Source organism: Podarcis gaigeae, assembly GCF_964106915.1.
Source record: "Podarcis gaigeae genome assembly, chromosome: 9".
Taxonomy (NCBI): domain Eukaryota; kingdom Metazoa; phylum Chordata; class Lepidosauria; order Squamata; family Lacertidae; genus Podarcis; species Podarcis gaigeae.
The window spans coordinates 73,162,314-73,175,937 of NC_139685.1; the positions used below are offsets into that span (position 1 = coordinate 73,162,314).

At 41.1% G+C, this 13,624-nt stretch overlaps 1 protein-coding gene across 4 annotated transcripts in view; it reads right to left on the minus strand.

The window, feature by feature from the left end:
- The window catches only part of CTNNA2 (catenin alpha 2), a 542,805-nt gene that overhangs the window by 392,096 nt on the left and 137,085 nt on the right, over positions 1 to 13,624 (minus strand). For all 4 annotated transcript variants that reach the window (XM_083756416.1, XM_083756414.1, XM_083756415.1 and 1 more), the window contains exons 5-6: positions 11,199 to 11,318; positions 8,471 to 8,737 (exon numbers count right to left, since the gene is read on the minus strand). In XM_083756416.1, the coding sequence (XP_083612542.1) occupies positions 8,471 to 8,737; positions 11,199 to 11,318 (387 nt within the window). The remainder of the gene's footprint in view (positions 1 to 8,470; positions 8,738 to 11,198; positions 11,319 to 13,624) is intronic.

Below are 13,624 nucleotides of genomic sequence, written 5' to 3' on the forward strand. Positions count from 1 at the left end.
TTGGGTATGGTTTTTATTGTAATGTACTTACATTTTTCTTCTGGTTCTAAGGTTTAGGTTTTTAAAGCTCTCTAAGTTGCTTTGAAAGGGACTAATAAATTGAAATAACAACAATAACAAGGCAGAGGAGATTACAATATTCTTTATAGAATGTGCACAGGCGGAATGTAGTAAGCAAGGCCTGTAGGGGAAAAAATATTGATCCGAAAGCTGAATTGGCCTCAACACTTAGGATTTCATGAAATGCTGCATCCATGGGCGGATGCAGTCAGTCAAAAAAATGCCTAAGTGAAGGAGCAATAGAAAAACACATGAAATTAAATCATTTTTACTTAAATGCAGTGTCTTTGGCATTAATTTGCAGATGTTAAATTTTGAAATAGACAGTGTTCCTTAAATATGTAGAAAAAATGGACCTTTAAATCACCTCACATTGACAAGTCTGACAACACACTGTTTGTTTGGTAATAGGCAATTGTAGTTCTTGAAGCTGGTATAAATATCTATAGTTTTGTTCCATTTTCCCCCAACATACCATCCATGGCAACTCGGGTAGCTGCATGCTGTATCACTGACAGATCTGCAGGTAATATACTGTTTGATGAAGTCTTTTCCTGATCATAATATTTCTGAAGATGACAATTTCTCTGTGATAATGAAAGGCGTTGTAATGACTGGAGTCGCAACACTGAGATCCAAGAATAACAATTTGTGGTTTTAATTCAGCTGTCACAAAAAGCTAGTGTAGATGAGGAAGCTGTCAGAAAGTGATAAAACAAGGCTCACTGATGGCTCTGTACCCTTTCCATATATCTCAGATGAATGGCCATTTAAAACACACACAAAAACCTCCAGAAACTGGGGGGAAGGGATTGAGCAACCCCAAAACACAAGAACAGCAGGCTGGATCAGTCCAATGGAACATCTAGTTCAGCAACATCTTCTCACTGTGGCCAACCAGGTGTCCATGGGAAATTGGCAAGCAAGCCATGAGCACAAGAGCACTGTGTCCACCTGCAATTCCCAGAAATTGACATTCAGGGGCACAATGCCTCTGAAACAGAGGTGGTGCATAGTCGTTGTGGCTAATAGCCATTGTGTCAGGAACGTCGCTTCCCAGAGCGACAGCAAGGACTCCGAAGAGGAGGGGTGGCAGGCTGGGGAAAAACAGAGGGTTCCTTCCTTTCCATATTGAGAGTGATGCAAAGGCCTCCTGTCCTGGAGTGCTGGCTGTAAATCCCAAGATAGTGTAGGTTAGACAGAGGCAGGTTCAGAGGAACTGCAGCCTTTAGAGAAAGCTCCAGAGGGAGATTGGCAAACTGTCCCCGAGTCCCCATGGACTTGACGAAGTAGAAGGGTCCATGCTTGGCGTAAGTCCAACAGGAGGAGGGGCGGCCGATGGAGGATAGCCAGTGTGGTGTAGTGGTTAAGAGCAGTAGTCACGTAATCTGGGGAACCGGGTTCGCGTCTCCACTCCTCCACATGCAGCTGCTGGGTGACCTTGGGCCAGTCACACTTCTGTGAAGTCTCTCAGCCCCACTCACCTCACAAAGTGTTTGTTGTGGGGGAGGAAGGGAAAGGAGAATGTTAGCTGCTTTGAGACTCCTTAAAGGGAGTGAAAGGCGGGATATCAAATCCAAACTCTTCTTCTTCTTCTTCTGTTGGCGGAGGACCCGCCCTTTAGTGAGCTCAACGTCATCCTCAGCAGTTGATTGAGCTGTGGGCTCAGACTGAAACTACTGTGTAAATACTAATAAATCTAAGCGAAATTAAACCGCCAGCTTGCTGTGTTCTTGATGTAAGAGAGACATCTGTAATCCCGATACATTGATAGCCTTTTCCTCCATGAATTTGTCCAGTCCTCTTTTAAAGCCGCACAAGTTAGTGACCATCACTGCCTCCTGGGGGAGTGGGTTCCACAGTTTAAAAAGCTGGGTGGCAAAATTGATTACTGGAATGCAACTGTATCCAAGACCTCTCTGCTCCTGCCATAGAGTTTCTACAGCCATCTTCCCCTTTCTGCTGTAAATGTCAAAAACTGAGGGTGGGAGAGGTGGCAGCATTTGGGAGTCCCAGCAATGCCACAGCAGCAACTGGGGCAACTTACACATCCGGGTTGGGCAAGGTTCCCTAGATTGGGGGTATCCATTTGGATGCCCTCCAGAAGTTGTGGACTACAACTCCAAACAGCCCTGACCGCTGCCAACACAGGTTGGGTCTGACAGGAACTGTAGTGCAAAAAAAAAAAAAAAAAAAAGCAACCAAAATGGTTATTCCGCCTCCAGAGAAAGATCTGGCTGGAAATGAATCCAGGAAAATAATAATTATAACACACCACACACCCCTATCTCTGTTTCAAAGTTCTACCAAAGTAATAGGGCTATGAATTCTTTCCATTCCTCCGTATCCTAAGAATTGTTTATATTCAGTCATTACTGTCTTGCTTTAAAGAAGTTAGCCAGAATGTTAACTAAGCCTATTGAGTGAACGGCCTGAGTCATTTGCCAGAAAGGGACTGATTCCTTAGACAAAGCTTAGCCATATCATGAACTATACATGAAAGCATTCGTCTTCAAATGTGAAGTACAATTACCACAATAAACTTATTGCACGGAGCATTTCATGAATTTTAACTTTTAACTTGGGGGAATGTTCCATGCAATGCCCACTAGATGTCGCTATCACACAACAACAAAAATATAACAGGTAGCAAATTCCCATTGCTAAATCGGTGAAAGAGACAGGGCATGGAGTGTTACATACACACAAGCGATAAATTAAAACATAGTAGCTATTATCAGATTTTTTATTTGTTTTATTTTTAAAGAATAAATATTTTTATTTTCTGTCTGCATCTCCCCTCCCCTCCCCTCTCTGTGCTATGGAGAACTGAGTCCCTCCTAGCAAAAGACTGGAGGGATTTTGACAATAAAAGGAGCTGGAAGCAAAATGCTTAAGCATTTTGACTTTGCTGACCCTTCATTGACTGTATTTATCGATATCTTTATCTTCACCCTCTAACAACAGAAGCACAGCAGTTCAGTCAGGCTGATATTGGGTGGGGGGATACAAAAGGTTAAAAAAAAAAAAAAGAGGAGGAAAGTCAATGTGAGCACAGGTCACAAAGAGGCCTAAATTATTGAGGAGTTCTCTCCTGTTTCCAGCTGTATTTTCCAAGAACGATTGACTGACAGTTTTCCTGCTGCTGCTGCTGCTTCTGTAATTATAGTGGCAATTATAGTGCATTTGTGCATCAATTTCAACACAGGGAGCATTTTTCATGTCCAAAGTATATGGCACAAGTGTGCTTTGCAAAAGGACGCAACAAAAAGGGTTCTTTTTCTGCATCACCACAGCTTTGCCTCCAGGCTTACGCCCGCTCTTTGTTCCTGTATCCATTTCTTTGCCATTGACACTGTCAACACAGCATTGTTGAAAACAGTTGCTTTTATTCTGTTGCTTCCTCTGTTACTGAGTAATTCTAGAATCACATTAGCAAAGAGGTTCCCATGATTTTCCGTTGTTGTTGCTTCTTTACTAGATTTTTCCCTGTGTTTACTATTTTAACTTTCATGCCTCAGTTTGCATTTTAAAATGCAAACACAATAGATCTGTTTATCAGTTATGCCAGAAGTCATTTGATATCCAGCCGTCCATGTGACACCTCCATGCTCAGAGTTGTCATCCAGTTGACCTATTTTAATCATGATGCTAAGAGTTCATATTGCAATAATCTCCTTTCTACGTCGTGTCAAACTAAGTAAGTTAGGGTAAATGGAACTTCCAGCAATAGAGGTAGTTGATAGTTGATCTCTGAATGTCAGGGTAAAAGTAAAGGTAAAGGAACCCCTGACCATTAGGTCCAGTCGGGGCCGACTCTGGTGTTGCAGCACTCATCTTGCTTTACTGGCCAAGGGAGCTGGCGTACAACTTCTGGGTCATGTGGCCAGCACGACTAAGCCGCTTCTAGTGAACCAGAGCAGTGCACGGAAACACTGTTTACCTTCCCGCCAGAGCAGTACCTATTTATCTACTTGCACTTTGGTGTGCTTTCAAACTGCTAGGTTGGCACAAGCAGGGACCGAGCAACAGGAGCTCACCCCATCGCAGGGATTCGAAATGCCAACCTTCTGATCGGCAAGTCCTTAAACCAGAGTCACCCAGGACCTGGTTGGTCTCCTGTTCTGGATTAAGTGTACAAATATGTATAAAAGAGTAGTTTTATGGGGTTAAGGAAGAGGAAGTTTATGTGGTTCACTAGTGAACAGAAAGCTTCCTGCAGTGCCTGTTATGAGAGGCACCATCAATTGATCAAAAATGATCAGCTTGCTTTGTTTCAAGCATTCATGGTTTTGTTTTTGTGAATGTGCATTCTTAAAATGCCACTTGATTTTTTTCCTTCTCCCACAGAACAACAAAAAAAAAAAGGTTACATTTACATTATGTAAAGGTCACATTTACATGATCAATGTGCATACCCTTTAGGTATACTTCACTCTCCTAGTTTCAAAAGTCAGGATATTCTATTATCTTCTGTAATTTGCACTGCAACTTTATTCACTCAGTCATTAAAGGCATTTACACCCTACTCTTGAGCAGGAAAACTCCCACAGCGGCTTATGAATCAATAAAACCAAGTCAGTTCCTACCCTCAGGCTTGCAATCTAAAAATACATGGCAGAAAATGAAATATGGGGTGAGGGTAGAGGAGAGAAGGGAAGCAAACTCAGGCACCAAATTCTTAATGTTTCCCTTAACCTTCCGAGGTTCTTACATATGACCAGCTTGTCTGGAAATGGACTGTTCACAATTTAAAAACAAACAGGTCTTGGTAGCCCCTGAAGGGGGAGGAAACATGATAACCCAACCCTCCTGGAAGTGACTAAAAGGCAATCAGAGTTGTTGGCCTTTCAGTAGGGTTGGAGAACCTGTGCCTCTTCGTATGCTGTTGAACTTCGTCTCCCATCAGCCCTGAACAACTTGGCCAATGTTCAGGGATGATAGGACTTGTAGTCACAACAACCTTTGGATGATCACAGCTTAACTCACCCCTGCCTCACAGCATGCACAGGGTACCTCCAGCCCACAAGGTTGACAAGCTGTCAAAATCTGGCCTGTGAGACAGTTCCCCCCAAGCCACCTATGACATCAGGTGTGGAGCAGATAAAGGTGCAGCGGCAAGAGAACTGGAATATTTAAAGTATGTTCCTAATTGTTTGTTGGGAAGCAGAGCTTGTATTTGGCTCCCTTTAAAATTTGGTGCCAAATGCAAGCCCTGCTAGGACCGCTTCGACTCAGGAACTCCTGAGTGGACCTCATCCCTGCTGAAAGCAGATTGCAGGTTGACATTAAATTCAAGTTAAGCACTGAGTGCAAGGCCCACTCAAATCAGGTCCACTCAGGGCTTCCTGATCAGAGCTCCTGCGTGAAACCAATATCTGCCCAAAGCAGTGTTTGCAAGTTGGCACTGTGTTTAAAGGAAGAAAAGAATAACGGAGCATGCAGAGTGTGCTTCTGAATTTCCTTGACCTGACCTCAAGTGATTGACAAAGCGTTTCGTGGATGATGGGATGTATCCATTTCACCATCCCCTGGCCCAGCTGGGGAGAGCAAGTGGAGATGTGTGATCCTTGCTTTCTGCTTCTTGTCTAACTCACAAACTACTCAATCAATTACAGTAATTAAGACAGTTCCACTGAGACCAAATAAAGGATTTAAAGTAATCAGCTTTTGAGCTCCTGCCAAAACCAGCTACCTAGTCTGAGGAATTCTAAAAAGCACAGGTGCAAAACAGCTCACATGTGTCAAAACTCACTTTGTTTTCAAGTACAATCAAAGTCATAATTTTAGGGGAAGGGGAGTTGGATTGTTCTAATGGCTTGAGAGAACTTCTGGTTTTATTTATATTCTGATTTTTTAAAAGTGATTTTTAACTTTGCCCTTTTTAAAAAACTTCTTTTGACAATTGCAAGGTATATTTTATATTATCTGTAAACTGCTTAGGGGTTTACACTGAAGCTGTATGCAAATTATGTGAAATAAAAATAAATTGGCTAGCTGCTAAACCCACTGTATCTCATTAAAGTGTTTCTTTTTTTAGGTAGCATAGAACTTGTTCCCTAGTACCTATATACTCAAATCATTAAATGCATCTTCTACATTTTGGTGTCCTAGAATAAAGTAGCTAGCAGAAGATGCATTACTCTAGACGAAGTACAGTAACTGCCATAATCTAATCTCAATTTTTATGGCGCACTTTAAATAGTGATATGTTAAATACTGAATGCAGGATAAAAGGAAAGAGGTATATAAGTTTTTAAAAAGACTGAAAATACAAAGTTTCACGTAATGGATTTCTAAGTTTTGGAATCTGCACAAATGATCCTTCCAGACCAATAAATTACATTTCTGGCTGCTACACAAAACAACAAATACTCTGCAGAAATATCCAGATAGCAGTTTTGGAGTTTCTGAGATGCAAACAACCAAAGTTAAAATACTTGCCAGACCTCATTTTGTAAAGTGTAATTGACAATTCAGTTCTTTAAAAGCCTACTTTCCAGGATGGCCTGCTGCTTTCTAATATTTTCCCTGTCATCAGAAGTTCCAGTCCTGTCTTATTTAAAGAGAAAGTTGTTCTCATTTCTTTATTCTAGAAGATTTATTTTGACCTTCATCTGAAATCTTTGCAATGCAAAGTTCACATTAAACGGGTCTGTTTGATAGCTTTAACACATACATGCAAGAACCAAGAGCAATTTTAGAAATGTAGGCAGCAGCTGAAGCAAGAAAAGGATGATGTTTATGTTTCAAGGGAAATACAAAGCTTATTTTTGAAGGCCATACATAGTAAGCTCACGGAATATCTCATGTACCTGAAGAACAAATAGTCCAAACGAAGCAAGTCACTCATACATAAATTGGGAATACTGTCATATCAATAATGCACAATCACTTCCCCTTTTTAAACAACTTACAAATTATACTAGAGAGATAAAATGACATTTCTCAAGCCCATCAAAAAGTGTAAAAAAATTACCTGTAGTTAAAAGGATGCAAGTAAAGTACAGCAATGTAGAGTATCTGCTGGAAGCTCTGCATAGTGTCCTCCATCCTATTTGTTATTGTGTTTATTATGATGCAACACAATGTCCCCTGTTGGTGTTCAGTGCAGTCCTTTCTGGATTGCATTGACTAGCATTAGCTTGAAGCTGCCAAGCATCAGGTGATTTTAGTGAGCTTAAAATGTGCAGTGCATATTACCATGTGGGAAATGGGGAGGGAGGGGATTTTCTGCCAGTTCCAGAACATGATCAGACTAAAGTAGCATATATTTGGGAAATTCCTTTCATCGTTGTAGGCATTTTGTATAACGTGTATACGAGCCTAAACATACAAGACTATAGGATTGTGTGTTACAGTCTCTACCTGCTCTGGTGTTGGTTTCTAACTATTTTATGTAAAGCCATCATTGATGCCAAGTAAATTCCTCACACATTTGCTGCAGGAACCCTCAATGGAACCCTCAATTGGTCAAAGCTTATGATACACTGGCAGGAAAAGCCAGGAAACGTTTAATATTACTTATCTAGCTATACACTAATTTATAGGCTGCCTTTTGGAGAATAGCCCACAAGAGGCAACTTAAGTAAAAGTAAAAGACACAATTCATTGCAATGCAATGCAATACAAAACCAAACCAAAAAGCTAACGATTTATTTACGTAATTACAAATTTAATTGTAATGAAAATAAATCCTGGCAGATAAAAAGTAATACACACTAAAGCACCTCTACAAATTAAAATCATACAGTAAGGCCTATATTAACAAAAAAGCGGGACAAACTAAATACGTTTTTAAAGCTGTCTGCACTTTCATGGGGAGGGAGTTCCACAATCTGGGGACCACTAAAGGAAAAGCTGTATCTCTCATGCACAGCAACTGAATTAATTGTAAAGGTGTGTGCCTACAAGGAAAATCTTAGTGCTAGGTAGGCTTGTAGGAGATCTTTCAGATAACATCCCAATAGTTTAGTGCGTTGTATAAGGGTCAGACCTAATATTAGGCTTAGTGAGGCACGTGCCTCTGGTAGTAGATGCTGGAGGCAAGAAGTGTCAGCAAGTTATTCGAGGCCACGGATGTATATACCAAGTGGTCCGTTCTGCCCCTCCTCAGCTAATGTGCTACACTTAGATGTGATAAAGATGCAGTGCAATCACCAGCACTAAAGGATGATTCAACCGCTGGTCCAGTTGGTTAGGTATATGGAAAGAAGAGAAGACATCTTCTTATTCTGCACCATAAGACGCAGAATGTTTGAGGCCAGCCCTGCATACTGTTTTTCACTGTGTAGTATTAATTCCAACTTTAGCCTTCATTCCTAGACACCAGGAAATCATTGTGATCATGTGAAAGTAAGCACCCCCTCTTTCTTTTCATGCAAACTGGGGGGAAAACACACACACTTACATCAAACTCATTCAGCGCTGCAGCGAGTTCCCCAATGCCAGTGTGCCCCTTGTTTTCATCAGTTGGTGAGGTGGCCTGAGCAGCATTTGAGATGCCAGCAATAGCTTCTTGGACTTGCTTAAAGACGTAATCCCGGTTAGCTCTGGTTGCTGCTACGTCAGGGTGACGGAGGAAAGCTTGAGAAGCAGTATACAGCATGGTGGCATTCTTCTTCAGGGCACCACGAGCAGCAGCCATTTCATCCCGACAGTGGGGATCCTTGAGTTCCTGTTGCAAAATATACAAACATACATATATAAGCATGGGATTTTTTTGCCCTAACCAATGGTTTGGAGGAAATGTTAAAAATCTGGTTTGGACCCTCTGCTTTCTCCAAGGAGCTCAGGGAGCAGACATTGGTGATGCTCTCATTTTATTTTTGCAACTATCCCATGAGATGTGCTTGGCTGAGAGACTGTGATTTACTCATGATCACTCAGCAAAATGGATGAATAGCTGTTATGAACCTCAGTTGTCCAAGTCAAACTGTTTGCCCAAACTGGCTCTCTGCTACTTGATAGTCAAGAGATATGGATAAGGGGAATGGCACCTTCATAGGGGAAAAATGCATCTATGGATCTTCACAGGGTAAACCAAATTAATTCAGAACCCAGAATATAACACCTCAGTTCTTTTTCTTCAAGAGCCCTAAAACCATCCTCTATGGACATATGAGGGGCTCCTGGCAGTCTTACATCCTAACAGGAACTGTAGCTGCATCAACTGTATGAGCCAACACCTCCATAACAGGACTGCTGACAAGGTCCATGCAATTGCAGCTACTCAAAAAAGGACAGTCTTGATCATGCAGATGGCAGCAGCAAAAGGGCAGAGAATGGGGGGGGGGGGTTAGATACCAGGTCTCCACACAATTCCTATCCGGCAAGCTCCAACAGGTCATCATTAGGGACTTTTGAACATATGAACCAGGGCTATGATTTGGATAAATGTGTCCCAAGTGTGTGCTCTATGAAAGATATAATAGACTTTTGGTGGAATCGAAAAGGCGAGTGATGTGGAGGTTGAAGCAAGGCTTCAGAATTAATTGCGTGCACATCTAAAATCTGGGGCTACATGACAAGCAAAATTGACTAGATAGGCTACTTCTTTTTATACCCAGAGGCTCTTTAGGAACAATGGGAATATAACTGCAGATCATATTATATTATTACTCTCTTTTTTGCCTTCATTAATGGGAAGAATGAGCCAAAGAGTCATATTTTTAAACCACCCCAAGATTAACAATGTTTTGGCTCACACAAGGCATTACAGTTCTCATTAAAAGGAAGTATCTTTAGTTGTCTTGCCTCCTACATAGTGCCTTTTGTACACACACACACACACACACACACACACACAAAAAGATTTTCTGTACCCAAGCCTTGAAAATATGGGTTAAACTTATATAATCCTCTGGCCTAATTTTCAGAAGTGCAAGGCCTCTGTTCCCATTGAAGCACTGCATGGCCCATTTGGGAAGGAAGCACATCATGATTTGGGTTCTTAAAAGGAGGACATTCAAAGTGCTGCATTGCATTTAAAAAAAATACACACACTTCCACGCCCCCTCCCCAGTAGCAGCCTGATTCATTCAGTCAGGTGTGAATCCGCTTCGGATGAAAATTTTCAGCTGAAAACCAGTATAACAAGATAACCAATTAGGGATTTATCACACATCTGCATGTAAAGCATAATAAAATCCTCATTACTACTGCACAGGAAGTTATGACTCATCTCAAGGTAGTTTGGTTAGGGGGTCACTGGTACCCTGAACTCTTCCAGAAATTAGGATAAAGATGATTCCAAATAGAAGGTGAAAAGAGAAGGCACAGAAGCATATCCACAGTCACAGAAAGATTTTTAACTAAAGTTGCGACTGAAGTTCATGATCCCCAGGCTCAGAATAGTACAGGCATCTCCCCACTTACGGGTGTTTGATTCGTGTGTGACGGCATATAAGGATGCTGCCTTCTACTGAATCAGACCTGTGGCCCATTTAGCTCAGCACTGTCTACAATGGCAGTAGAACTCCAGGGTTTCAGGCAAGGGCCTCTCCTGAGTCCTATCTGCATGCACCACAGTAGCACTTCCCCAAAGGTGCCTTAGGATTGGTGACCCCACCATCCCTCCAGTGACCTAACTGGAAATGCAATGAGATTTCTGAATCTGGAATTAGGCTCATATGATACAAGGAACTTTCCCATGAGTACAGCTCCTCATGCTATGCCGCTCTACAAGATTTATTCTATTTACTGTTGCATGTATATCCCACTTTTCCTCCCAGGAGCTCAAGGTGGCATATATGGTTATTTTTGTAGTTGCTTTTCAGGGGGCTGAAGAGGCTGCAATGGGAAAGGATAACATCAGGAACCCCCCAAAAAATTCCTTCCAGTAGCACCTTAAAGACCAACTAAGTTAGTTCTTGGTATGAGCTTTCGTGTGCATGCACACTTCTTCAGATACCTATCAGATACCTTTAAGGTGCTACTGGAAGGAATTTTTTTTGTTTTGACTATGGCAGACCAACACGGCTACCTATCTGTATCAGGAACCCCAGAATGCAGGGGTTCTTTGGAGCCTCACCCCCTTTCCCAGTCTCTGAAACTGATAAAAGTTCTAGAATCTTTGCATACTATGTTGAAATAGTACTGTTTTCTTTTCTTCATTTACTGTTTTTAATTATATCCACCTGTTGTCTTCTAGCAGCTACATAGTTAAGCTTCACCATCTCTTTCCCAAATTCTTTGAAGCGGTTTGCAAGGTCTTGCTCATTTGTGGCATTCTTCACAGCTTCTAATGCTTCTTCTACCTAGAAGGGAGAAAAATACTAGGGTTAAATTCCTGCCAGCTGATTTTCAGATATTATTTATAGCCTAATAGCTGTTTCACACATTACAGATTTGGCACGTATCTGCCTATATCCTGTATCACAAAAAGCAAATAGATTTTCACGTAAAATTTGATTAAAGGTTAAATACCTGCAAACATAGATACAGTGTGGATTTCATGTGAAAAATATTGCATGGTTCTTTGGATTTATGCATTAGCATGCACCTGTTTGTAACCCATGACACAGACATCCACAACCAGGTGGCCTTTAGGCTTTTGGGAATACAACTCCTCTCATCCCGGGCTATTGGCCAGGCTACCTGGGGCTGATGGGAGTGGGACTTCAAATCAACAGCCAGGGACCAGGTTGCAGGTGTCTGTCATAATGTATGAAGCAGATATCTCTGTGTGTTTTGCATGTACACTTCAAACAGTTGGGAAAGCAGACTACGAGAAAACATGCAGTGCTGAAACTATTTATGATATGCCATATGCTGTATAATCCACCCATTTGCAGTAACAAAAGAACAGCTGAAAATAAAGAATGGCAGCAGTGCAATCAGGATTATTTTGAACCTTCCATTTTTAACATGTGTGCTTCCACTCAATCTGTTGCAAAACTATTGGCAGAAAAGAACATACACCCATGGTTGTTCTTCGTTGCTATACGAAAAGAGCAACTCTGACATTTTCATCACATTGCCAATCCCCAATCTCCAACCCCTCAAAAAGAACCCTAAATTGCCATATTAAATTACTACTTCAGGGTGGTTCATGTAAAAGTTAGTCATTGTGGTGATTATGAAAAAGCATATCAAAATATGTATTCAGTCTGCTTGAAAAAATGGTTCTGCCCATGGATGACTACGGAGTGATTACAAATGATAATTTGGTCAAATCAAAAGGTGAACGTTTCACCTTTAAGAGCTGAAAAACACCATATATATTCATTCTAGGTCAAAGTGCCTATTTGGACCATATGTATGGATACAAAATGGCTATAAAATAGCATTACTGGTCTGAGGTTCCATACACAGAATAAAGTATCATTGGTAAAAAGGGAAGACCACACCAAACATGTCACCTTTGGGATATGAGTAATAAAAGTGAGAGCCCTGAATGTGAATACCCTGCCTTTGAAATTCACTCCCCAGGAAGTCTCATTTGATATCTTTTTTGTGCCAGCAGAACTTTATTTTTATTTCTTGCCCTGACTTTGCAGAATGGTGTGTGTGTGTGTGTGTGTGTGTTTTATTCTGGCTTTTTAAAGAGTTTTCTGCCCCTGTCTTCTTCTGTTGTATTGCAATGACTTTTATTAATGCTTCCTTGTTTAAAACAATTAGAAAACTGCTTTGGGAGGTTATATGCCTAAACAGTGGCATGTAACAGCATGAGCACATATACACGCAAATAAGGTCAGGATAATAATTTTCAATTCCCTCTGTAAAATATCATTCATGTTAAGTTAATATTACCCCCTGAATAGCTAGAATGGTGAGATGGGATTTAGAAAATATACTCTGCCATACAAAAGCAGCATCAGGAGAAAAGAATATTGGAATATGACCTGTGGTGCTTAAAGCTTTCTTCCAAGAGTTTTCAAAAAGCACAATGGTGAGAGGATTGGGGAAACCAACCAATTCCTATCAGTCCTTAGCCATATTTTGCTTGTTTCCAATTCTATGATTCTATGATTCCATGAGTCTACTCAATTGAAGTATCTATCTATCAAGCAGAAAATCTCAAGGTTTTGGATAGAGAAAGGTGGATATATTGGAGAGACGATCTACTACATTTGATGGCTGCTCCTGGCAATCCTGAAATCATTTGCCGAAAGAATGTGTTTCTTAACTGTTTTTATAATGTTTTTGGTTTCAGAATATTTTTAATGATATTGTTATTCATGTGTTTCCTCCCCTGGGCTCATTTGAGCCAAAGGATGGGATATACCGTAATTGAAATAATAATAGTAGGAAGAGGGAGACATGGGAAGAACTGGAAAATGTGTTAAGGAAAACAAATGGCATTAGATGAGATTTTCTAACTTATTGGCTGGTAACCTATGTTATTTAGGTAACCTGGAATTAAGCCATTTGTGAAAATGCAAGCATCATAGTAGATGTAATCGAGAGCCAGTGTGGTGTAGTGGTTAAGAGCGGCAGACTCGTAATCTGGTGAACCGGGTTTGCATCTCCGCTCCTCCACATACAGCTGCTGGGTGACCTTGGGCTAGTCACACTTCTCTGAAGTCTCTCAGCCCCACTCACCTCACAGAGTGTTTGTTGT